Below are 27,794 nucleotides of genomic sequence, written 5' to 3'. Positions count from 1 at the left end.
TGGCACTGACTTTACTATTGAACAGATGATTTCCAAACATTTGTTTATCTTCATTCTCCAATTTCAAAACATTTGTCAAGGGATGCTAGATTATCTGAAGTGACTGGGTAAATTGTTACTACATTTTATTTATCTATCCTTTTTTTCATATCCTTCATCTTATTGTACATCCCAGAATATCTCTTCTCTTCTCTTAATTTGCTTTCATGCTTTCATCATAGAAATGCCTTAGCCATATTCACCACTTACGCCTTTTCTCACTGAGGTGTCCTCTCTGTTTCTCCACACTGCTTACGTTTCCATATTTCTGTCACTTTTCTTCCTTAGCTCTTAAGAATCCTACTCAGCGTCTCCTTCTTACTCTGTTTCTGTTCTTTGCCTGTCAAGTCTCAGGCACTAACAACTGGAGTAAGTCATAGAAATGAAACAATGAAGATGTTTACTCTGTTTGTAAACAGTTAAGCTACTCTAAAACTACTACCAAACAGATTTATCTTGTGAAAAACAAAAGACGAGTTACTAATCCAACCTTAGTCAATTAGGAGGTATTCTTCATCACAGAACTTTGAACTTTTCTTTTCTAAGCAGCTTTGTATAATAGCTTTTACTACTCAGGTGACTCAAGGACAATTTCACTGTGCCACAAGTTAATATCTTTCTTTTTCCCTGCATTAGTACATTCTTGCAAAGCAGTCTGCTCCCATGCATCGTTTCAAGACTCAGAGAAGGTGATCTCAGCAATTATTTACCCTGGAAGTGGCTTTTGCTTTCTTCCATTTTAAATTACAGGAAGTCACAAAAAGAAGCAATCCTAAAACCAAGAGTCTCATTGATCCAATTTATTTCCTGGGCTGTGTCTTTGTCGTAGTTCAGCCCCGATCGGACCAGACTATGCAGTCTCTCTCTCACTCCCCCCACCCTCCGAGAGAACAGGGAGAGAAAATATAAGGAAAAACAGCTCGAGGTTTGAGATAAGGACAGGGAGAAATCCTTAAAGTTACCGTCACGGGCAAAACAGACTCGACTTGGGGAAAACTATTCATTTATTACTACAAACAGCAGGATAATGAGACAGAGAACAAGATAACCACCCCTCCCTCTTCCCGAGCTTAATATTATCTCTACTACCTTCCCCTCCCGAGCGGCACAGGGGGGAAGAGGGAATGGGGGTTGTGGTCAGTTCATCACATGTTGTTTCACGCCGCTGCTTCATGGTTGGGGGAAGAACTCCTCGCATTCCTCCCCTGCTCCAGCGTGGGGTCCCACCCCTACGCCACAGTCCTTCATGGAACTGCTCCGGCGTGGGTCATCTCTTCCACGGGTGCAGTCCCTCTAGAACAGCTGTCCCAGCGGGCCCTCCACGGGCCACAGCTGCCTTCAGGCATCCACCTCCCCCAGTACGGGGTCCTTCATGGGCTCCAAGTGGATCTCTGCTCCTCCGTGGACCTCCATGGGCTGCAGGGGGACAACCTGCTCCACCATGGTTGTCACCACAGGCTGCAGGGGAATCTTGGCCAGGAGCCGCATTACTCCTCCCCCTCCTTCTGAACTGACCTTGGCGTCTGCAGCCGTTCCTCACAACAGGCTGGTAGATGTCTCTCAGGATCTTTTTTTTACATCTTACTCACTTCTCATCTCCTCTCCACTTCTTGCAGCCGGGCTGGACCGAGTCGGGCCCAGTCGGCTGCCTGGCGAGAGGCCAGAGGGTGAGGCCTGCAAGGCCCATGAGGCTTGCGCCTCCCCCTCTGTGCCTCTGCCCCCACTCAGCTTCTTCACATCTTCTCTCCTCTCTCCTTTTTTTTTCTGTTTTCCCATTCTTAAATAAGTTATCGCAGAGGCGTTATCACGAGACATTCTGCTACCAATCGGCTCGGCCTTGGCCAGCAGCGGGTCCGCCCTAGGCCCGGCCGAGTGCACTGAACAAAGGGGAGCGACTTCTACGAGTTTCCTACAGAAGCTACCACCTTAGGCCCCCCCTCACTAACAAAACCATGACAGTCTTCTTAACTATTTTTACTTCTATATGGAAAAGGACACTGTGGATGTCAAGACCAAACGATAACAGGGTGCAAGAGAAGAGACAAAAACCAAAGGCAACTAGAAACTCAACATACTATTCTCTTTGTGAGACCAAAACAAAGAGCATTGAACATGAAGCAAGTTAAGACCCAGGGACTTTAACCAAGAAATACCAGCTGGCATTTCTCTAATACATCTTGTAAATAAAGTTCCTCTGACAGAGGATGGAAAACCTTACAGAAATTACAAATAAGTTGAGAGAGGAGGTAAAATTGAACAGATAGGGACAGTACAAAACAGTGACAGTTCTTCCAGAGTTCTTTCGATTAGTTTCTGTAACTTGATGAGAGGACAATGGAAGAACCCACCCTAGGAAGAGAGAAGGGGAAAAAAAAAAAAAGGAAAAGGGATGACTGCAAAAAGTAACTTCGAATTCCCTAAACAAACTTTTGTCCTCTCTGAAAAGGAACTCCTCTAACTTCAGATGGGGAATAAGCTCCCAGAGGAGTACCTCTATTTCACTTTCTGTTATTCATATTGAGTAAGAGAACTGTTTATTATTTGTATTTGGACATGTTAATTCCACTGGAGACTAAAAAAAATCATACCAGAAAAACTGCAGGGAGACAAACTTCTATCCACAAAACAACCACAAAAGAGCCCAGTCAGGATTTTTAGATAGATAGGCAGTACAGTCATTATGACATTATGAGTCTATTTTGTGGTACGAAAAGAACAATTCTCAATATGAATTCCAGTAAAACATGAAAAAAGTAAGGGGAATGAAAATTTAGCTAGAAAATAATCCTGAATAATGCCTCCAGTAATCTTGCCTTACTCTCCTGACACAGCAGCCTATAAAGATTTAATGTCCGGTGAAAAAGCAAACAGCTCAGAGAAGCTGTCTGTAATTCTCCATTGCAGAGATTAGCCTGGAACTGCCTATAACATTGGCTGCCATTTCAACTAAGCAAGCTCTAATCCAATTACCATAATGCAGGCTCTCTAGCCAAATCATTGCACGTTATATAGACTAAAACTGTAAGTTATGAGATTCATTAAAACTATTTCAGAATTTTTCCTCTTCCATTAATACTGCACAGATAGAGACTTCAGCCATCATATTCCAACTCCAAAATACCAATTACTTATTTAACACGAATAAGCAGGCCACAGACAACATGAAACAAAGAAAAGTGCTCTCCCAATTGGGAGTAGCTTTTTTTTTTGTGGAAATTAATACCGTTTTAGAAGTCACTAAGACGTGACTAATTCAGGAAAGTCAAATTACAAATAAACACCAATCCTCATTTTAAAAACAAACAAACCAACCAACCTCCAAGACATCAAAAACCCCTATGCATCTCTATATTTATTTATTTAAACATAAGATAAGTTGCTTTACGAGTAAGGCAGATCTCAGAAAAAACCATACCCAGTCTTAAGAATATATCTACACGTGCAATCTTTAGCAACTGCAGTGTAGACATTTTTTTTTCAATTTTTAAAATCATCTGTGTCTTGCATTGTTAGCATTCAGAGACCAACACAGGCTACTAGGACCAACTTGCTCTAATTAGACTTGCCTTGAGTACAGATTGGACTAAATTACTTCAGAGGTCCCTCCCAACCTAAGTTCTTCCATGATTCAATATTTCACCCTGGTTCTCCAATTGTAGTAAAGATATTTATCTTGACTGAGAGCAAGTACATCAGCAGAGTCCATTTGTAACATGTAATCATGATGTACTTAAAAATATATATTTTTAAGAAAGTTTCTTCATACAGTTATCATATGTATATCATATGTATGTATCAAAACAACAGTTTAAGTGATTCCCTCTAAACAGCTCTCTGCCCTAGCAGTCCACTCTCCTTAGTTGTAGATAAGCTATTGCATTTCATAAAGTACACCTTTCTCAGTCATTCTGTAATTAAATACTCTCCAAAGAAATCACTACCTCCTCCAGGAAAAGCTATGAGTTGAACAGACAGTTTTATTGAGTTACTACAAACAGTTTTGAAGCCCTAACATGAGCTTTCTAAGTATGAAAAGCTACATATCAAAGGCATGTATCTATAAAGTTCAAACCATCTAGTGTACTAAGACATTGTAGGCTTAAAATTGTAGAATAAATGGCTGAATTACTTTACAAGTTTTTATTCACATGTATGATTTTGTCTGCCCCTCCACCAGGGTAGTCTTTTTTTTTTTTTTTTTTAAAACAAATGCCAGACATTTTCCAAAACTGTCATTTCTCTATTACTTCTTGGCTGCTGGAAATGAGATAGTGGAGACAAAATATTTTAAAATGGTCTATCCTAGCACAGAACTGACAAGTCAAAATACAGAGCATTCATCTGTAGTACTTGTCTCAGAAAAGACTGAATTCACATGCTCAGAGCTGGGAATCTGTGTTGAGCTGCTTGTTCAGAATGCCACTCACGTCCTTTTAGAGGCACAGCTTTCAAGAAAGGACTAAGCTATTGTGTAAATAACATCAGCATCCCTTGTCCCTAGATACATATCTGAAACAACATATTATATCACGTGAATTCATCTCCACTCAGAACTGAACTGGACCGCCACAGGGCATTTTGCAACCTTCACAGAGCATGTACTTTCGGCCACTAGCAATCAATATTGTATTTCATTAAGTAGTAAAAGTAGAGTATCTATTTATCAGTCTCTTAAGTCATCCAGTTCTAAGCAGTGTTTTCAAAATTAATTCTTCCTCCTCTTTAACCAGAAAGACTCATATTACAGGAAAGATATTTAGCTTTGCATTTTGCTGCAGCCATAGCTGCAGTGATCAAAAATCCACTGCAATTTGTCAACTTTTACTTTAAAAAAATGCATAACATGAAGCAATAAAACAAAATCAACTTCTGCCCATTTAGGGAGTACAGCAATATCAACAAACTTCCCATAATGTATGGTACACTGACTACCTCGGAAAACATGACACCAGTAGGTAGGTAGAAAGTGCCTTCTCTGGACACATTAAGGATAGACACAGAAGGCAAGGAAATAATATTAAAAATCTCCTATAATTCCTTTATTCTTACTCTCAAAATTAATGGACTATTTTGCCCCCCTAAAAGTAACTGTTTACAGTCCGAGACAAACTTACCTCAATGGTGTACGTCTGGCTGTGTTTGATAATTTCTCCACTATTCAAAGTCCCGATAATAGCAAAGTCAGCAGTAGCAGCTGCTCCCCTTCGGCTGCTGCATGTGGATATTTCATCACCATGAGATCGATCACTATCAACCCCATCTTGTATTGATTCTTCATCTTTGATGTTTGCTGTTTTCTTCTTCTTTTTCTGTTTCTTTGATCCATTCTGACCATCAGTTTGTGCCCTCCGTTGCCTAAATTGGGCAAGCTGTATAGAAGACAAAATCTTGTTAAAGGTGAAAGTTTTCCTGTTTATTACTAATGACATCCTCTATAAAGACTTATCAGCTGTTCTACATAAAGCTTCAAACTAATCGCTACTGAAAACAAGTTGGAAATTAATGCTGCATATGTGAGACACATTCAGATTATTTTTCTATTTACATAGTTTGCTTTAAAAAAAATCTTAAATGTAAACCAACAATCTATTAATGAATTCCTTTTAGGTTTCATACTAGCAACTTACTATTCCACAGGTTGATACCTAGAGATGAAAATATTCAAAGTAAAGGTACAAATGTAATTGTAAAGGATAAATGCAATGAAATAACCTTTGATCTCATTTTTCAATTTTATAGTAATAAATACCTCAAAATTAATTTACAGAAATTACTTTTCTTTTTCATACCAGAAATAGATAAAAGCAAACTTTTCTTCCTGCAAGTATCATAAAAAGTTTTTTAAAAGTTTGTTAGAACTCAAAAAGCAGATCAAGTTACTGAAAGCATCATAAAGAAATACTAAAATATATAATGAAGGAAAAGCCTAAAAATAAAGAGTGAGCAAATTACAAGACATACTACCTTGTAGCAAAACATGCTGATGAACAAAAAGTCACAGGTGAGCCAGGCACACAGTTGAAAAACCAATTAGTATGTAAGCTATTCAAATACTGTAAGACACTGCCTTTTGAAGAGCTTATCACTTTTAATCACTTTATAGTGGTTTACACAAGAAAATCCATTTAAAATATTTTTTTCTTAGCAAGAACAGAATTTCTGTTCAAATAAGAAAAATAAGCAGGGTGGGTTTTACCAATTAAAATTCAAAATTAAACAGATTGTACCAATAAAATCTGGAAACAAAAATAATTATTTTCCATTTGCAGAGTTCAACATTAACTAAGTGCTACAATATGTTTTATAAATGTAGTTCCATATAAATATAAAGCATGCAAATTAAGACCCTAAAGCTTTAAATACTTTTTACATCAACTAATTCCCAAATACTATGTATGTTTTATAATCTGCTGCAATTTTAAGAAAAAGATATAGAAAAAATAGCATGTTTGCTCATGATATTCACCAATCGAGAAAGCCAGGCTTCCATCCAACCTCTTCAGCAACACCCAAATCAAGGAGGACACACGGATCTCCTTTCCTTTTACACTGCGAGCTCTCCAGTTCTCATCTGGCCCCAAGATAGCTGAGAAGTCCCAATCTAAATAAATCTATCACTGACAGATCAGTTCAGACTTCTGGCTAGCTTATGCTTATGTCTCTTTATTTGTATTTCTTCATGAGTTTCTTCAGCCTCCTCTCCATTCTTAGGACAACTGACAGCTTGGCATATGGCTCCTGCTCTGTTTACAGGAGGAGGATCTGAAGATTTGCTGAGGCCAAATATGCTCACCTAGGTATTTAATACTTATTTCCTCCCTACTAAATCTCTAATTAGTTCTTAATGATTATTCTCTATTTTTTTAAATAGGTAACTTTCATTATTTGACCAAAAATATATTAAAGCTTATGATCTCCACAAACTTGGAACAGAAAAAAAAGGATAGTCTCCTCCTGACTTCAAAGTTTAAGGGAAAAAAAAAATGCACTGGTTTAGCTTATCAGAAATGGGAAGGGTGAAGGTACCAGCTGTCTTCTTACATTACTACATCCTCCTAAAACTGTAAATTTACCTCAATAAAATAGTTTTCAATTTATCCCAAAGACAAGCAGAATTTATCCAAAGGTCACAATGACACAAATCAGACAACCTGACTTGAAGCATAACTACTGAGAGATTTTGCTTTTTAAATTTTTTTTATCTTTAAATAATGAAAGACATGTACTGCCACTGGTCAAGAACTCTCTTCCCCAGCTTGACTGAAATCTTCTGCAATGGAAAATTAAGTTGGCATTTTTAAAGCAGCTTTACAGTCTTTATTTGTCTGCAAAACTAGATGTATAGCTCAAGGACAAGTGAATTACTCCCTGTCTCTCATCAAGTATTTTGCATTTTTTAGCTGAGGCATCTGGTTATGCCAGATTTTTCTCCTTTCAAAATTAAGTTGTCGACTTTCACTTCTTCAGAATTAACAGATTAACTCTAACATGGCAGTTACAAACAGACCTTTTTTTTTTTTTTCTGCTTAAACACTGATGAAGATGGGCATATATGAAAGCTAATTGCATATGCAAATTGAACTGTTATATTTTTGTATTACACAAGTTCTCAACAGACAATTTCTGCATGAGCACCTAGTATTTTGAAAATAACTACACTATTAGTGTAGTTATTAGTGCACATTTATGTATACACACACACACAAAATTATTCCTTAACATTCTCAGACAATGTACTAGATCTGGATAGCCTCATTTTCAAAGCTATTACAGTTAACAGGAACTGAAATTGCTCAGTGCCTCTGAAGAAGGCTGTTATGAAATAAAATAAACAATATATGCTGTACTTATTGTTTAAAAAGCAACTTCTAATTGCTAAGACAAGAAGTTTATAGGTAGCACATCCTGTACAAGTATAATCGGACAATTATACTTCATGTACCTGCACACAAACGTTATTAGCTTCAAATTTTAACTTACTAACATCAAATGCTTATGTCTCAAATTTAGTGCTGCTTAGGCACCTCTTACAGGAATAACAGGGTCTGTTCATCTCTCACAATTCCTCTTAAGTACAAAATCTCTACTTTGAAAAACCTCATATTTAAAGAAGCAGCATAGAAGGATGAGTTCTGAACTTACAGACTGACACCAAAAAGGAACCTCAGAAACGCTACTACTGTTCTTTTTCATTTCTACACAGTAAAGTAAAAGCATGAGTGGAGATCTACATCATGGTCTTGCATTTCTCAACTACCATGATATCAAAAGATGTTCCAGATACTGCTTAAACTTCAGCTGAATCTGTCTTTCTTACAGAAGGCGGCTTGAACTTTGTCACAAGTTCTCAAACAGTCTGTATCCACTGAGAATATTCTGTGCTGGACCAGGTCATCTTTAGATCACTCAGTCAACATAGGAAGACAGGAACTTCTGAATCTTCTTGTCTATAGCTCAGAGTGGTGGTTAACGGCTCAAAATCGAACTGGCAGTCCTATACTATTCAGTATCTTTATAGATAATCTGGGTGATGAAACTGAATGCACCTGAACCGAGTTCATGGATTACATCAACTGGAGGAAAGATAGATACACCAGAAGGAAGAACCACAATACGGGACTGACTGGCCTGGTGTGTAGCTGTGCTGAAGAAGACCTGGGAATCCTGGTCGACAGCAAGCTGAACACGAGCAAGCAGTATGCCCTGGCAGCAATGAAGAGAAACCGTGTTAAACCTCTTTGAAATGACTGTCAACACCTACCATAGTAAATGACTAAAATATGAATCCAACTGTCTGTACACAAATTTCACGACTAACTACTTCACTGTACAATGGAAAAGACCCTACACAGTCCTGTGTTTGATGGCAATATACCATTTGTTATTTGAGAATCTGGTCTCACAATACAGAGGAAAAAGGCTCAGTGAACCTAACAAACAACTCCTAGGTTCATTGGTTTGGTGTAAATGTTGCACTTAACAACAGAAAGCATAGCTTAAATTTTCAGTCTAGCAGACTAAAACTCTTCTCAGGAGCAATATCTGTAACTAAGCAGATGGAGGTTAGGCAAAAGTGAAATAGCATTCTTTTGTCAGGTGTTGCCTGGGACTTGCCACCAGCACAAAATTTGTCCGAGAAAGGAGTATTTATTCTGTGTATAAAGTGAATGTTAAAGAGTCTGCTTCAAGCTGCATCTGAATGCGTAACATGCATTGTGGCAAACTGCATCATACAAGTGGTAACTATGGTATGATCTAGAATCAGACAGACTCTGCCTGCAAGTGCAAGATGACACTCAGGTGCATCAGGAGACTCATGGAAGATCATAAGCAGACCTCTGACAGAAAGGCTTAGGACTCATGGAAGACCATAAATAGCCCTGTGACAGAAAGGCTCAGGCCTTTCCAATTATACTGCTCTGAATTCTCATCAACAAATCGTAATAAGGTATAATTTCTGAATGTGAAAGTGAAACCAAAATATTTAGAATAAGACTGACTGGTATCTTGTCTTAAAAGGTGGAGGATTAATTTAAGATTCACCTGCCTCAGTAATGAGAAGCCACTGCTCCCAAAGACTTTCAGTGACACAGAAAGGACAAAAAGCAGGACCCTGGGGTGGGATTAGTTTTGATCGCCTGTAATGTATATATATGTCCCATTTAGTCTTGAATTCAGTGTCTTGCAAACCAATAAGGGCAAATCAAAAAGGCCAATAAGAACTTGAATTTTGGACAGAAGCTGGAGATCTGCTCTGGTTTAAGTCTCAGGTTACCTATTCCACCTTCCCGTGGGTAACTGAAAAAAAATACCTACTATAATCTCTCTCTTACTTGTGAACTGATTTTATGATTCCAATACACAGTAATATTTTTATGTTCCATGCCAGCAGATAAGAGGCCCTCAAGTGGGATAAGGAATCAAGTCTGGGAGATAGCAACACTGAGATTGAGGCCATAGAGCCTCACCTAGGCTGTTAAAAACTCATTTGTTGTTAGGTCACCAAGCTTTGTAAAAGCTTGACAGTTTGCCCCCTAAAGAGGTGTTAACAGGCTAACTGGTAACTGCATTCAAGAAGAAAGTGGCGCTTTGTCAAGGGTAGGCAAATTTACAGTGCTGCCTGCATCTTCTAGGTTCCTGATGCCTACACTAGAAAAGGATAACTGAGAGTGAGATGAATGGAAAATTATCAAATGCAGAGGATAAATAGACCTCCTTCTAGTGAAGTCTATTGATTCTATTCTATTATTCAAATCTGATAATCAACAAATAGAAGAGTACCATAACTCTTTCCAAAACCTGAGATAAAAACCTACAGAAAGAAGATAACTGAGCAAGCAACCTGAAAATAAGCTCAACATATTATGTCACATAGCCGAAAATCCAAACCGTAAGTAAAGAATTAATGTTCTTTGCAAGTTTCAATCTGCTTATCTGTTGCGACAAATGGAGCTTTAGTTTATTTGTTCCACTCAACAGATACTGAATTTACTAAATGAGAAATATTAGGCTGAATGAACCAGAAAATAATCACCCAGGAATAAAGTTATTTCCAGTCTACTCATTTGTATGTTGCACTCGCAGACAGATTTTCCCAAATAACATGAGCATGACCTTAGAATGTCTCCTCTTACAGAGACTTAAGTGGTTCATGAGTATTAGAGGATGCCAATAAGACTATGAAAATTTCCAAAGAAGAAATGCTATATTCTCTACCTACATACAAACTTGAGAGTCTTTCAGCTTCAGACAGCCATTCCTCTGCAGTACTCTGAAGAAAACCAATGGGATCACCACAATTTACAGTTACAGTTGAAGTACCATAGAGTACAACTCAGGACAGTAAGAGGAACAGCATGCAGGGCAATTGTCTTCATCTTTTTAGCAGTCTGTATCAAGTTGGAGAGTACTGTTGTCAGTGCTAATAACCAAGGGCACTGAACTGGAATGAACCTCTCCAGATGGCACTGTGAGCTGGAAAGCCTCAGAATTAGTGTAGTTCTGATCTGGTCTCCTCTTCCATGTCCCAGGAATTTAAATAGGAACAGACCGAGGAACAGCTAAGTTAATTACAGCTAGGTTATTTTCTGAACAAGGAATGGAAGTTAAGTCTATGAAAATACTTGAGTCAGGTTGCAATGACAGACAAAGTACAGCGAGTGCATTTCAATACTGGACCACTTCAGGAAAAGCAATGCCTCAAATAACTACTGAAAAAAAATGTCCAGTTGGTATCTTAACTAACCTGCTTCTACATACATGGTTTATATATGGTTCCTACCTACTTTTTAACTTTACCCTTCTCATACTGAATGCTGCATCACTCCCTCTGCTGACATAGAGGGCAAAAAAAGCTTCTGATCCACATTGGTACTGTATTTCCCCAAAGTGAGGAGGGAGTAAATCGTTCGGGCCAAGCTGTTAGCAGCAAAAGTGAAAGGGCAATAGCAAGCTTATTTCTTGCTGCTCTGTAAAAAGCACAGATCATCCATGCCTGAAGCCTGGAAATACTAGGAAGTCTTTGTCACATCAAGGCCAAAGCAGCTGATATAAAACAGAGCCACTTTTACTCTACATTAAGTGAGGGAGATCACCAGTGGAGTGCTGTCTCAAAGGGCACGGTCTATCCTTTGCTTTTGCCTCGAGTTTCAAAGGCTGGGTAATAATGGGAAGGCAGAAAGGGTTGTACACTGACAGAAATGCACTCCTGTTCCGCTAGGTTTGTGTGTAACACCAACTTTAACTAAAAACTCGATCCTGAAGCTTTCTTCAGCTAGGCTGAAAAAATCCCAATGGCACAGTGACAAAGTAAGTCTTCAGTGTCCTACAACCATTTGAAAGAATTTTTGGAGGGGATGTGGGGAAGGTGGAGTAATTATCACAATCTTAATAAATGGATTAACAAATGTGTTTAAGAAAACCTTTCAGACCACAGGAAAGAAAAATGTTTCCCCCACTCCTCCCTCAGCTTTTCTAGAATCATCCAGCCTGCCAACGCCAGGAAAATCCAGGCCAGAGCTAAAATTTGGTCAAATACCTTTCAACAAAGGAGGCACAAATTTTTCAGTTACATTTTATCCTTATAAAAGAATGACAAAAAAAAAAAAAAGGTTTTACTACCTACTTTGCCTAACTGCTAGCTTTTACCAAGTCATAGGATTCCCTTCACCAACTTCTCAACTAGAAAACTTCACTGCTTTGCCATGCCGTTACTCACATCTCAACAAAGTGTTTTGAAAATCTGCAACCAGCACAAGGCTTTGTATATTAATCAATTCTTGAAAATTAATCCTAATACAAAAATTTAGATACTGTGAAAGCATTTGTTGCTTTCTATACAGTTACAGTACAGTTCACTGGACTGTATGAACCCGTTATCTCACAGCCCTTTAGAAACAAAAATACCAATATTTATCCTCAGGCTCACTAATCAACCTTCAGTTTTGTCATACTCTTCAAAAGAGTAATAAAATTCAGTCACTAGGCTATAACATTGTGAAGATTTTCTACATGCCACCATGTTTACGTCTACACGCAAATCCACTAGACTTCAGCAATTTAATAATAATGTACTAACGGCTAGTAAGTGACTCCCCAGGTGAATCCAGTTCTCTGCCGTGTTTTGGTATCCACATAAGGCAATGGGTAACCTTAGCTCTGACATCCATGTAAGAACAGTAAGCTCACTAAAGCACAAGACCCTAAAGACGACGTACATGTGGACACGGTTCTATTAACTAAAACAGCTACTGTTTTAAAAGTGTATGTAAGAGCCTACAATATGACCTTAGTATCACTTTCCTATTAATGAAAACACAGGATGTGATACTTCGCTGACACAACCAAAAGAAAGACTCTAGGAAGTGAACAGACAATTTGATCTTTGGTGATTTAAATAAAGATATAAAATAGTTATTTCTTAGTAACATCTAGCAGCTGAATAGTAAGTGGTAGAGGCTATGACAGATAAAAGAATAAATAACATTTCTGAGCTCCAAAAGGTGACACAACCTTACCTATCATGGTCTTAGAGGTGTACCAAGATGACACGTCTCATCTTAATGAAAAGTTGTCAAAATTCTAAGTTGTCAGATATTGTGTTAGAACTTAAGAATAACTGATGAAACTAAGACACTGGTGGAATGTAGTAGTCTAAAGTAGGTAGGCTACACATGACACCAACTGAATGGAAACTAGATTGCTGTGTATTCCCTACTGGTCTAGGGGATACCCAGTAAGCAAGACAAAGCTTGTGTTCAATAAATTCAATCACATGAAGATAAAGGTAAAACAAACAAACAAAAAAAAGGCCTAGGACTTACAAAAGGTATCACACCTTAAAGCCACTGAGACAGATTAAAATAATGCCTGCAAAATAGACTTGGCAGAAAAATTATTAGATTGAAAGCCATAATTAGCAAATATTTCATAAAGATGGACTCTTGAGCAAGCTTCAGCATTGATATTTTTTGTAAGGTTGTACAATTACAAATTTGGTTAAGATTTTAATTACTTTCTTCCTATTCAACTCTTGATGAAATTAACCTTGTGAAACAAGGTATCTTCTGGAAGTAAAAGGCAGATACAGCCCTCCTGAACAGAAGGCAAAAAAAAGGATAGTGACCATGCTACTTAAGCATCAAAATGATGTACTAGCTTCCAATTTTATATCCACTTTTTCTTTCAATATTGTGCTTGATTCAACAGAATTATAATGTTAGGCTTTACATTTACTGCAGTTGATTTCTATAAACCCAGTGCAGTCAAGTGAATTACAAGTATTAATTTTACTCATTCTTACCTACAGAGCCATACGTTATGAACTATTCACAATGAGTTATTTAAACAAACATACAGGTGCACACCATATACCACAAGAAAAGGCAATAAAGAAAGAAGTAATGGACACTCACAGATAACACTCAGTTGGGCTTCAAAAGAAAACTTGTTTCACGGCATAGTAGCAACTTAGTGGTCAAATATAGGCATTAAATTATTAATCTATTCAGAACCTGAATTTTTGGATAGCAGCAGAGTCGTCAGACACGTATCAGTGTGCTGCCTCCTGTATCACTAAAAAAAATTTACTAACAAACTGAGCGTTGCTTATGTAGTTGCTTCCTTTATTTCTTCTTAAAGCAACTGTTTTAGCACCTGTTCTTTAACAAGCTTATAGTTGTATCAGATGTTTAACTACATACAGTTAAATCAACAGCTGGAGACTCATTTAATTAATCCCCCTGAGTTCTTCTAGGATAACAATTTATTTTCAGAAAACAACTGCAAAAGAGTAACAGGGTTAAGTGTTAAGCATGTCTATTCCCCTATATTTAGGTCTTAAAAAAATATTCAAGTCAAAAGAAATGTCTTCCAGAATAGAAATAGTCTAAAAAGCAATTAAACTATGTCATTAAATACTACATGCACACAAAAAGTTAATAAATCTCTGTCTTGTTCTGTAATAAAAGCAATTAAACTTATGAATTCACATCTTAGAAAACTGAGTTTAGTCCTCATATTTGCTAGGATTCTGAGGACAAAAAAAAAGTTACATAGTACATTGTACTTCCTGGAACAGGCAGGATAAGCCTGATCCTTCAAACAGAAGTTCACAGAGTTTCTCTAAAATCCTTTTAAACTCTAGGTTAGAGCAGTCAAAAGTATATTATAAAGTACCCCTGAAAGAACCTATTCCGACTTTGTGGTAGAACATCCCTCATCATCAGCAAGAAAAAGGCCTGACAGTGTTAAACCGAATTAAATTTTTCAGGAAAAAAACTTTAAATAGCACAAAACAACATTGACTACTTAATGAGAAGTTACTTGAGAATAAATCTTCCAATTATTTAAAAGCTGAGCACAGAAACCCTTCATATTAACAAAATATTAAAATAGTTGGTTCCAAAAATCTCCTGCTATAATTTAGCAATAAAATCAAAACACATATAGACTAGTTGACACATGATATTTAGACAATGCAATTTAAAATATCATGTAAATATTTTCTCTAATTCAGAAACATATAAAAATCATAATCTATGGCCATCTGTGCTTGCCAATTAGAAGTCAACTATAAAAATAAAAAAGTATGCAAAAGCAACAGTTGCCAGTATCTCCACATAGTGCTTGTCGATCAAATTACTGGCAACCTGCAAGTTTGTATTTGTAACACAGACACTTTCTTCTGCTTATTAATTGTCTTACGTATCTAAAAGTTAAGGTTGACATTTTACATTTTTATCAAGACTGAACTTTTAACATTAAACTATGAAAACAGAAAATATAAAGCTTCAAGAAATAAAGTAATGGTTCTCATGTTTCTAATAATAGGATTCTAAATACAAAATTACTTTCATTTTTAGTATTACCAGACTGACTTATATTAGATTTTAGATGCATTTATGTATGAAATAACTGTAAACAGAACACTATTATGTTTCAGCTTTCACCTGGGGAAAAAAAACACCAGAATAAATTTACTTTCACCGGTTTTATAGCAGTTTCATAATTAATTTGAGTGGGTTCATAATAAAATACTTGAAATCCATTTTCCCCACACAGATACAGCTACATGGACATTACAGCCCAAATCAAAAAGGTGTTCTTCCCCACCCCCAGCAGATTACGACAATACCCAAAAATACACTTTTTTTGGAGAGCATGGACAGAGTGAAGCACTACCAGAAATTATCTTAATTGCTTGTCATCTTACTGCATTACATCAAAAAATGCAGCTTTTTATATAATTCTTTTGTTGCACAGACCAGACTGGCTCCTTAGGATGTAGTATAGTATTGAGTTACTGAATACATGCTCACGTATTTGTATTTTCTTAAATGAGTTTTATGTTGTGTTTAATCTAGCACTGTGAAATCAAGTCTTGGAATGTGATTCTCACAATTAAAAGGAATATCTTATTTCAGTTGCTTGAAAATAATAAATTGATATCTAACTACTTTTGCAGAATTAGAATAGAACTTACATGAAATGTTAAAATCTGAACACTCTTTGGAATAAATAAGGACTAAATCATAATATTTGCTAAATATGAGTACGTGAATCTAAAAGCTGGTTCACAATATCAGCAAATAAATACAGAGGAAACCTCCTCTTCACACAATACATGTTGCAATGAAAACATTACATGGGGAGGAGCAGGAGAGAAGTAAAAGTTTGCTGTGTTAAGCTCCCCTTAATTTCTCAACAATCAGTATTTGACCACATCAGCTCATTATCACCTGAGGTAACAGTTACCATGCCATCAGGTATTATAATTCTGTACCTCAACTTATTCTTACCTTGTTTCAGGCAAAATCCAAAAATATTACGTACCCAAGCTGATCACACTAGAAAAGCACAGTCTGGCTTAAAGAACTCATGAAAGACAAAAATATTCCAAAATTGAGATTGTAGGTAGAAATCAATTGGGCCACGATGTGCAGCACGCAAGCATTATGGCAGTCTTAGTATTTTTTTTTCCACAGGATTGGCCTTAATCAGTGCCCAGACTGTACTGAGATGGTGTCATTTGTAGAATTACCTTCTTATTCACTCTAAATTGGAAGGTGTGTAAAAAAATAAGACAAGGTGCTGCAGGAATATAAATTATGATCTTATGTGAAAGAAAGAACATGGCATACAAAAACTCTGTGCTTTTGCTATCTCTATCAATCTCCCTGCCAGTCATCAAAGAGATCACCCCAAAACACAATTTTTACAATACCAGCCTCAGTTTCAACATCTAAGGAACAGCACTGATCACCAGCTGGACTTTCTATCAGCATTCTGAGCATAGCAGTGCAGATAATTTTCTACTCACCTTGCCGTTCACCTATCCAAACCACCTATCTCCAATGTGGTTACAAATAGCCTGCAATAACCTCATCAAATGCCTTCCTAAAGTCAATGTAAACAACATCCACCATTCTCTCCCCATCTACTCAGCCACCTAGCTCATCACAGAGGACAATTAATTTGCCCTTGATAAATTTCAATCATGTTCTTGCCCTTCATGTGCCTGAACATGGCTTCCAGAACGATCTGCTCCATAATTTTCCCAGACACCATGGCCAGGCTGACCTTCCTATAGATCCCCAGATCCTTCTCCTCACCTTTCTCAAAGATGGGTCTGATGTTTGCTTTTTTTCCCAGCTCATCTGGAATCCCTTAATCACAATGACTTTTCACAGATGAACTCCTTGTGACAATAGCAGACAGCTCCTGCAGGATGCTTGAATACATCACACTCAGTCCCAGAAATATGTGTACCTGAAATTTACTTAAGTGGTCCTCAGCTTGACCTTTTGTACTATGGATAATGCTTCACTCTCTCTAATTCTGCCATTAGACTGGGGGACCTGGGAAGCCCAAGGACAGTCCTCATCATTAAAAAGGCAAAGAGAGCCTTGAGTATTGCTTCCATGTCCTTTTGTACCACATCATTTGTCAAGATCAACTTGAATTCTAAGCCTCTTCACCACGTCTGCCACCCACTTCAGTTTGGTACTGTCTACACATAACCATGCATTCTTTTGATTGCTAATGCAAATACTGAGTGACACAGGCCCCTGAAAGATTTAAAGACCACCTACTTTGAGAATAAGCCATTAAAATAAAAATAATGCTAAGAACAATTTTTTTTTATTCAGTTGTAAACAATAAAATGATGATTGCACGTATATCAAGTCTTTAGTTTGCTTATAAGACCATGTCAAACAGTGTAAAAAAATCTTAACACCACACTGACTTTCAGGAAGAAGTTCTGTCTGAATCAGCCCTAGCTGCCTGAAGGCACGCTCATATTAACAGTTGTGCAGATCCCCAAGGACCTTATTGTTGACAATTCATTTAGACAAGCCTGTTTCCTTTAAAGAACAATCTTCACCAGTCTTTTGAGACTCCTTAATGAGTATAAGCAGAGTCTTACTGATGACTGCAGCCTTGGTTATGGTGTGTTATGTTATCCAGCATCACGGTAGCTTCCAGGGGGCCAAGGTTGCAGTTTCTCAAAAATCATGAACACTGATTAGAATTCTACAAGAAAAATCCTCACAGGTCTGAAGAAAACTGTAGTCAGGCAATTGCTGCTTCTTGTGGGATCCTAATCAATACTCCATTCCAGCTCACATAGTTTGCACATTGCAAATAGTCAACCGCAAATTTTAATTAATTAACTTAAAAGATTACCATTTCTAGAGCATACGGCTTTAAAGATGCAGCGACATTGAAACACTTAATGAAATGCATGGGGAGAATTTGTATCTGAAGAGACTTTGTCCAAACTTCTCTATGTAGCTAATGCAAGAAAACTTAAGTCACAGAAGCATTTGCCATTTCTGGTTTGTGTTGATGCTGCAAGACGGGCTGCAGGCTGCTGTGTGTTCTTCTTAATCAACAGGACTCCTACACTTCACAAAAACACATACTTTTCTTCCTCCTGCACTGTAACATTTAGTCTATACACTAAATGAGGAGGAAGAGTTTGTTTATCAGAAGCTGGCTGAAAAGGGTTGAAGAGAGTACTTTTTGGATGTTAGAAAAAGCATCAAGTATGGATTTATATTGAGTCTCTATGTACTGCTTATATTATCCTGTTTTAATGTAAATTTTTCTTTTTCCTCATAAGAGAAAGAAAGAAAGAATTTATTATAGCAATAACTTTGCTCTGCTGTCAACTATTTTAGTTTAATTTATGTAGAATACACCTAGGTTTTTTCTCCCTCTGCTTCACATTGTGTCCTCTTTAATAAAAAAAATGTATCTATGTCAGACATATTTAAAGAACAAAAATTGAGAAAAACAACTTTAAAAAGTAGAGAGGATATATAAAGAAATGGAGCAAAGCACAATAAGATCTGAATATTTCTTTTTTTCTCATTAACTAAGACGTCTGAAAGAAAAAGGCACGTTTAGAATGAAGAGATACGTCTAAATAAGATTTTATTAACCAATACAAATTTTTTTTTTTCAAGTTGATGAGTGTCATGGAATTGTCCCTAAATTAGGATTCCCAACAATTGTGGTGTTAGTATATAATCTTCTATTGCAATATAAGGTAGGACAACAAATTTAGACCTACTTCAGTAGCTTTTTTTCTTTAGTCCTCATTTTCATCAGATTTTTCACTATTCCAACCACTAAATTCTACAGTAACCATGTATTATTCTGCAGTTAATATGTCTGTACATCAATATTTAAAAGCACCTATGTGTTTGATTACTCCCTATGGGAAAAAATACAGGGTTTTCTGGTAATACCTACATATGTCAAAAGGTCCAATCTACTGTCCTTGGAGTATCAGACATGCTTTACTGAAAGCACTTTAGAAAGAATTTGTGGTGGTGATCATGCTTATTTCCAAATCAGTGTAAACAAACTTGTCTAGACAGTTATAACCGAGGGAAACAAATGTCACAGTCACCTCTGTTTTCCTATTGCAACACTCATACAAAGAAAATAAATAGCTGGAAAGCAAACCATAGAAATGAGGGAGAGACTAGTGCTAAAATGAAGAAAGTCTCAAACGTAGGCAAAGGCCAACTTTCTGTTTCTTTTCTCTTATTTCTTCTCTTTACACATGCAGTAGCAAGAAAATATTTAAAATTTCATTTTTACAACACAATTTCTCTATTTTTTTTAAATGCACCAGGCATCTTGGACTAAAGACCAATTTTCTCTTAAACTGGCTACAGAACAAAGGTTATTTTGAAGTGATATTTATCTGCATCCTCTGAAGAAAGAAAAAGCATTAAATTAAGCTAATTCTACCTTGCATCACTATTGTAAGGTAGACAGCTACTTTAGAGCTTTGAATAAAATGGTATATTGACAATAATATTTAAAGCACATAATCAAGCCCTGTATTAAAAGCAAGAATAGATCTCTGGAGTGCAGGAAATGGAGATCAAAACTAGGAAATAGAGGAAAGATTAAGAACACGCTTAGAAATAGGAAGAGTTCTACCACCGCCAACTAAATAAGAGAGTTGAAATACCAGATTTCAATTCAAGTCCTATTTTTTTCACAGGGACACAATAAAGTCCAGAAAAAAATTGGACACAATGGGAAAAAATTAAACTTTTTCTTTTTTTAAAAGGAAAAAAGAACACTGAGAAAACTGTAAAGAGCAGGTAATTCTATTATCCTTAAGAGAACAATTAAGTTCTATTAAAAAACTCAACAATTAAGCTAGTCATCCCAGTATTTCTGCTATTAGAAATAGAATGTGTGTGTCTTGGAAACGGTTTCACAGGTTACCTTTCCATTCAATCTCTCCTCCAAGTTTATGTATCACCCGAGACCAATCAATTATATACATAAAACATATTTACACCTAAATGTATGTAATCTTTTTTTTTCCTATGATAAAATGCAAAAAACCACTGTTTTGAACAAAAAATAAAAGCATGCACAGTGAGGTGAAGAGCTCACTTTCTGTTCCTCTCTCACCTCTACTCAATTTCTGCCCTATCTGTTTTTACTCAAAGATTTTTAAAACCACACATTTTCTCTCCAGGGTAATGTTCCTTGTATCTGTGATTTTCTCTGCAAGATAAAACCTAGCTCTTAAGCTTACTCATGTTCGTAATCAAAACACACACTGGCAGTTCCACATACCTGCAACTATTTGCATTTAGAATTGACAGAGATGCAAAGGAGAGAGAGTAGATTGAAGTCTATAAAAGATGAAGAGGAGCCAAAAAACACAAGTCCAGAAGGACCTGGGAGAAGAAATAGCTTAGCAAGGAATGCCTAGGAATTAGGTACAGATTTACGAGGATCTTCATGTGCAAGAAAAAGGGCTCCCTCAAATAAATTGTCTTAAAGCCTAGCTCTTCATTATAGCCTTTTTTCATAGTTTCACTGCACTCTCCTGCTTCATTACAAACAAAAAGGTTAGGTGGCTTCCATTCACATCTGTTGAGCGAAAGCTCAGCCACATCTTTCCAGGAGACTCTTCAGAGTTAGCCTCAACTCCCCTCCTGTTCCTTCCTCTCTTGTCCATTAATACGGACACAGCATCTGCAGACAGACACAGCCCAGCATCATTCCATTCTGTGAACTTTTAGCCCATAAAGCTGCTCTCCTCCATACTTTATTAAGAGAGACAGCAATGACTAGGGCTTTACGATGAAATTAGCACTTTTTGATATGGCTGAATACAATTTATTTTAAGAAAAAAGCAGAGTAAGAAAATGCAGACTGAAAAGGAAATTCTTACTTCCAGGATTCTGTTTAATTATTTTTGTTCAAGTTATTTGAGGCAGACAGAGGATAAACAAAATGAACAGTCTACACCTGCAAGAAAAGGAAGATGTGTTAGTAGGCCAGCTCTTTCATGAAATGTATTTAATTTGTCTTCAGTGATGAAAAACTCTTAATAACCACTGAAATACTGCTTTTTTTTTCCTCTTCAGGTAAATTACAGGGAGTTTAAAAGGACTGTGTTTTACAAACACAATCTATCTTGAACTGTGGTGGTTCTAAATTAGAGTTTTAATCACTGTGGCACATAACTACTCCCTGCTTTGCTTGAGTCTTTTATTTTAAAAAAGCCCTGATCAACAGCTTTCCTTCATAAATCCAAAATTTCTCTGTCTGAAGAGGCCAGAGATGAGGAAGTAAAATCTTTTTCTCACCTTAAAAGAGTAAGATCTAAGAATGCAAACACTAAACATTCTCAGACTCTTAGACAATGCTATTTTAATAATACATATCATTTTCATCTTCAGTCACCTAAAATGTTTACATGCACGACCAGAAGACAAAATATGCAATTATTTCTTTTTACTACTCAATTTGTGAAGATAACTTGTTGACTAATTATACAACTGTAATACTTCTCCACTGAGTGCCATTAGAGCTTCCCAAACCAACTTCACTGTTCCATCTGCTCAGTGATTCTCTGGTATAGATCAAAAGCAGTCACACTCCTTATTCGGTGCTCAAGCATCTAACTAAACCAGTTCCCTGATTTAGGTTCTTCAACAATTACATGATTTCTTCAAACACTGAAACAAGAATGTATTACAAACATACACAGAACTTTTGAAAATCAGGACATTAAATCATATATTTCTAGCATTAGACCTGAAATCCTAGACCAACCTGAGAGAACTTACAAAGCAAATTAGTGTCTTTCCCTTGTCCACCCCTCCCACACCAAAAAAAGCATACAGCTAATGAGTGTGTTCTTTCCTCAACACAAATTTAAATAGAATCAACAAGTATATTTAAATACTTTGCAAATAAACTTCAGTACTGTAAAACAGGCCATTCTATAAAACTTGCTATTGATAGTTTCATGTATGTTAATTTTACCCATCATAATACTGTGTGTGTGTATATATCTAAAAACATACTTCATATATGTGTCTGTGTACAAATTAAATTTTTTTTTTTTTCAGTTCAAAAGCTTTACCAAAATACTCTCAGTAATTTTCTCACAAGGGTCCCCAATGTTTTTATTCTGAAGCTAGAAAACTATTCTGTATAGTTTTGAAAGTTGATTAAAACAGTGCAACATCCTGACAACAAAAGTCAGCTACAAAGCTGCTAGAGAAATATAAAAAAATAAAATACCTAACTACCATAATAGCATCCACTTTAATGTCAGATGAGATTTCCAAGCAAAGTGATGTACATATGCACACACACGTAGTATGCATGCACATAAATATCACACCAAGATCTTCAACCACCATCTTCTGCAGTCTTTTGTAAGACCAAGTATATTTATCCTATCTCAGGCCATCAACAATATTTCAGAACCACTTAAGCAAGGCACAAAACATATCTGATTGATTTCTAAGTTCACTGTGTTTTGGGGCAATGATCAACTTAGCAATATGCATCTATATTTCTGCTGCTAGCACACGTCTTCTCCCTTCCACCTTCCACCACAGTCAACTCTGTTTCCCTTAACCAGCGTTCTGACAAACACTTTTCTTTCTCCACCATAATCAGATCAGGACCTAATACGAAGAAATTACTTGTCTGGGGAGGAGAGAGTTCTAAAAGGGCAAAAAGAAACCATTTTAATGAGAAAGGGAGACAGACATCTATAGAGGCTGGGTTAATATCCAGCACATTTTACCTTGTGGCAAAGGAAAATTAATTACTATAAGTCTGGAAAAAAGGAGCATGTAATTTACTGGGTTTAACTTTGTACCTCCCTTGCCTTTGCGGGTTTGTAACAGACAAAACAGCAACATGTGGCACAACTGCTTCATAATAAAGACTTGATGTAGTCTCCAAGGGTCAGCAGGTACACACGAATGTTGGTGAGCCTCTATCAAGAGCTTTTTATTCAATTTTTCAAATTACGTACTGCTGAAGGCTGTGTTTGCACTGAGACTAATTTTGCCAGGCTTGAGTACACTTCACATCTTTCAATTAAGGTAAGATTCACAATGCAGCTTCTCATTTCCAGTAATAATATAGAAGGGCTCAAAAGAAACTTGCATTGCAGAAAATCCATTTGTAATACACTTCTCTGTAAAAGATTTACGTGTGGAGCCAGTATCTTAAGAAGACATCAAGAAAAAATTCCACTGTAGATAAATTCACACAAACAAGAATCTAAGTCTCAATTTTGAATAACTCCACATTAGCAATGTACCAGCCACCTCTGTGGCACCTACCAGATTCTTTTATTGGCCTCCCAATAACCTATATTCAACCCATAGTTTATGTAACGTCTTATTTATATTTACAATTTATAATTTTAGGTGGATGAATCAAGGTATCTCCAGTATAGCAATACCTGCGCTTTTAGCACAGTAACAACACACACTTTAAAACATTTTTCCAGCTATTTTATTTAAGGAACATTCAGTGGTTAGGCTCAGTAGTTTTTTGAATGCTTCTTGCTATGATTTGCAGAAGATATTCATTGGGCCAAACAATTTTAGAAGACATACTGATCATGCTACTGTGAGTGTGTTTGTATCCTTGAAAAAGAAAAAAAAAAAGCAGCTGCAAGAGCAACTCCTGCTTCCATTCTCTGCTAACACAATTTCTTCTTTTCTGTCTTTATCAGTGACGCTTGTCACTAGAGGACTGTGAAGTAGTCTTTGCAGTACAACACAGTTACTTACATCATTCACGTGTAAAAAAAGGCGTAAATGGCACACAGAAGACCCATGAAAAATCTGAAAAACTAACACTGCTTTTACAGTCCCTTCCCATGTAAGCCACATAGAGCTTTAAAGAGTTAGAATGACTTAAACCACACGGGATGTTTAAAAGTACAGGATATGAAAGTCTTCAGGTGAATGCTTACTTACAACAACATCACTAAGTTTCTGTCAGAAAAGACTAGAAGCGTGAGAGTTATGACAGTGCCCCTAAAATACGAAATAGATCATTAAAGTGTGTACTTCTTTTCTCTAAGTAAGAAGGAAGCCATTAAATTCCTGCTGGAGTCCTGGCTTTTGGATTACTTTTCAGTAATTGTCATGAATTCTCTGTGCTAATCCCAGGCCAATATGGACAGAAAAATACAAATTCTCTCAATAAATTTTTTATTGTGGTTTATAATACTAGTGAATCTTCTTCAACCATTTTATTTGCAAACTGCTTTCTAATTTTCTGCAAAAGAATTAGCCAACCTGGGTGTGACAGAATGTACTTCCACCAGTACCTGATCTGTCCCAGTGCTTTTAATAGGAGTGCATAATGTTGTGCAAACACCATTCTTGATCTAAGCATTTAACAACAGGTTTTCCTATATAAACATACAGCTCCATTTAGGAGTTTCCCAAGGTACATTTTGAATGCTCTTTCAAAAGAAACAGAAACACAAGAAGTTACAAAGTTTTTGTCTAATACAGCAAAATACCTATTCATAGTACTTCACAGCCAAATTACATCCTCTTTTCCATAGACCAGATAAACAAGACTATGGTGATGTTTCGTAGTTCCATCTTCAGCTTCTCTTCTTGTTGCCTGTACCATTAGCTCCTGACAAGTTACATACGTATCTTTAGCATGAATGACAGACTGACAAACTTCCAAAGTCTTATCATTTAGCAATGACTGCTGGAAGGAATCAGATGACACCTAATGTCAAAACACCAATTTTATCTTATTTCCTAAGAATGTCATTAATTATCTTATCTCATTGACCACACCAAAGCTTTCTTTGAAGTAAAAAAGAGGTCCTCCTAGAGTGCGGTAACTGTTGCCCAGGAGGGGAAGTGCTTTGCAGCCGGTCCGTACTGAGCCGTGCTAGACGAGTATAATGATCATTTACCTGATTAACGAACACCCCGGGGAGCCCGTAGGGCACCGTCTGACGGCCCGAGGCGGCCACGGCCCAGCGCCAGTGCGCGGGCACCGAAGGCGGCCAGCGACACGGCGAGGTCCCGCCGGTGACTCACGCCCTGCCTGGCATTTTCAGACCACCGGTAAACGCACCTCACTGCATCACCGGAGACATCTTTAATCCTCGGCCTGCTAAGGCTCTCTCACGGCATTAGTACCAGACTGAGGAACAGCTGTCGGTTTTACAAACTTCCTTAAAGGTTTACAGGGAGTTTCCCAGGCTTAAGAGGCAAACGGAATCCGTGCCCTGGGTGCGAAGCGGTAACGGGATGAGCTCTCCTCCTCCACGGCTCTTCCCCCCGCCCCGCAACAGGGGGGCGGCCCGGGCCGGGGGCGCCGCCACCGCCCGCCCTGCGACGGGCACCTGCAGCGCTCCCCACGCCACGCGGGGCCCGCTGTCACCGGCCAACCGCGCCCACGCCCCGGCCGAGCAACGCCGCTCGGCCCCGCACCGAGGCCGGCGGGGGAAGCCCGGGCCGTGCCGGGGCGGGGGGGCAGCACAAAGCCCCTCCTCCACCCGCGGCTTTGTTCGCGGCGGCGCCCCGAGCCCAGCCCCCCGCCGCTGCCATGCTCCGCCGCCCGGCCCGGCCCCGCTGACGATCCCCCTCCGGCCCCACCGCGCTCCCCTCAGCCTCCCCGCCACGCCACCGCCTCCTACCATGGCTTTTCCAGCCTCCAGCTTCTTCAGCCGCTCCTCGTCCTCCATGGCGTCTGTGCAGGAGAGCAGAACGTTACCGGCAGTGGGAGGAGGGACGCGGGACGCGGGACGCGGGGCCCACCCCGCCCCCTCCACCTCAGCCGGGGCGCAGACGATCGCTCGCGTGTCCCGTCCCGCCTCACAGCGACAACAGCTGCCGTGGCGCTGCCACCGGCGCCGCCATCTTCATCTCCACGTAAACACGCGGCCGGCCACAATGACGTAGGGGCCGCCCGTCCCAAATCCTGCCCCGAGCCCCTCCTTCCCCGCCGAACCCCGGCCGCTCCCAGCGCCTCTGGCCGCCAGCGGCCGCCCGGCTGGCGGCGGGTCCCGCCGGAGCCGCCCCGGAGGAGCGGGTTTGCACCGCTCGAGGCCGGGGAGCGGAGGAACAACCGCCGCCGGCACCGGCAGGGCCGCCGCGGGGTGTGCGTGGGAGGAGGGCGGCAGCGGCCGGCACGGCCCCCTCCACACCCCTGCTCGTGCCCGCAGACCCAGGGCGGGGGGCTTTCCCTTCCCACAAAAGAACCGCGGCGGAAAGGCGCCTGAAACTTGCTAGGGTTTTTTTTGCTACAAAGGCCTCCTGGTTTTTTGGGTTGGTTGTTGTTGTGGGGTTTTTTTTTTGTTTTTTTTTTGTTTTTTGGTTTTTTTTTTGCTACAAAGGCCTGAACAGACAATACCTGAGTTTCACAAGACCGCTGCTTTCTGCTGTCTCGCAAATCCAGCCTCTCTGGCTACCATACGAATTTTGACAGTTTTGATTTTCCAGCTGTTTCCTTGCTCCTACGTGCGGCTCGCTAAATTGCAGACTTCCTATGGCATGGATGTAAAGCTTGGAAATAACACGACAAGCTTTTGGGGTGTGTATCCCAGACTATGTAAGGGTGACAGCAAAGGATGTGTAGCCCCTCTGTTTAAATGATTTAATATGCACTTATCCTGCCAGAGGGGTTGAAATAGGTGTTAAAATTACAATGGAGAATATGGCACGTGGCAATTAAATGCTAATACAATTTCTATACCTCAGAATTCGACACAAAGCCATAGTCTGGGATTACTTAATATTGTCTACTAAATATGTGCCTTGCAAGGCTAATAGCAAATTTGAATTACATGTTCACAATGTGCTTTTTATTTCGGTTACCCCTGAAGTCGGTTCCATTTCTGGTGGGGTGGTGGATGGCACAGGCTTACACATTTCTGGCAAGCCTTTTTTCATCACTGTGTAACAGCTGCATGTGAACAAACAGGTTCCTTATTCTGCATTTGGAGTCATTCTGCTTTATTAAATGCAAAATTCAAAATCTTTCTGAATTAAGTTAGATCTCAGCCTTGCTGATCTTTTAAACACAATTTATTTAGTATTCATTCTTTCCTGGCTTGACTTTCCCATCAAAGACCAGATAAACCAAATGGAAAAAAATGCCAAAAGAAAACATTATTTGCACGGTATTACTGACTAGGACCAAGATAAAAAATATTAGGGCTCCTAGCAGCAGAATTCCACACTCATATTACTGCCAGAGTAAACTAAACCTACAGTCCGAATTTTTTAAGAATTTTCTACTCCTCCTAAAACTCATTCAGTTTCACAGAAAAGTCTGAAATTGTTTGTTGATCAGTACACCTGATCTGCATTCCTGTATTTACAAAACCACATCCTCAACCTTCAGTCAAAAAGGAAATGAATACCATTTATGTCAAAAGAAGAAAATACCATCGATGGTTGGGAATG

General features: G+C 38.5%; 1 protein-coding gene across 6 annotated transcripts in view; it reads right to left on the bottom strand.

Annotated features, from left to right (window-relative positions):
* AKAP9 (A-kinase anchoring protein 9) overlaps window positions 1-26,277 on the bottom strand; it is a 118,075-nt gene extending 91,798 nt beyond the window's left edge. For all 6 annotated transcript variants that reach the window (XM_086742284.1, XM_086742286.1, XM_086742288.1 and 3 more), the window contains exons 1-2: window positions 26,024-26,277; window positions 5,154-5,408 (exon numbers count right to left, since the gene is read on the bottom strand). In XM_086742284.1, coding sequence (XP_086598410.1) covers window positions 5,154-5,408; window positions 26,024-26,071 — 303 coding nt within the window. In that variant the 5' untranslated portion in view covers window positions 26,072-26,277. The remainder of the gene's footprint in view (window positions 1-5,153; window positions 5,409-26,023) is intronic.
* Window positions 26,278-27,794: the final 1,517 nt, after the last annotated feature.

The sequence above is a fragment of the Chlamydotis macqueenii genome, chromosome 2 (genome assembly GCF_036417535.1).
Source record: "Chlamydotis macqueenii isolate bChlMac1 chromosome 2, bChlMac1.mat, whole genome shotgun sequence".
Taxonomy (NCBI): domain Eukaryota; kingdom Metazoa; phylum Chordata; class Aves; order Otidiformes; family Otididae; genus Chlamydotis; species Chlamydotis macqueenii.
The sequence above is the reverse complement of the archived record's forward strand: the minus strand, read 5'-3'. Positions and strand labels throughout refer to the sequence as shown.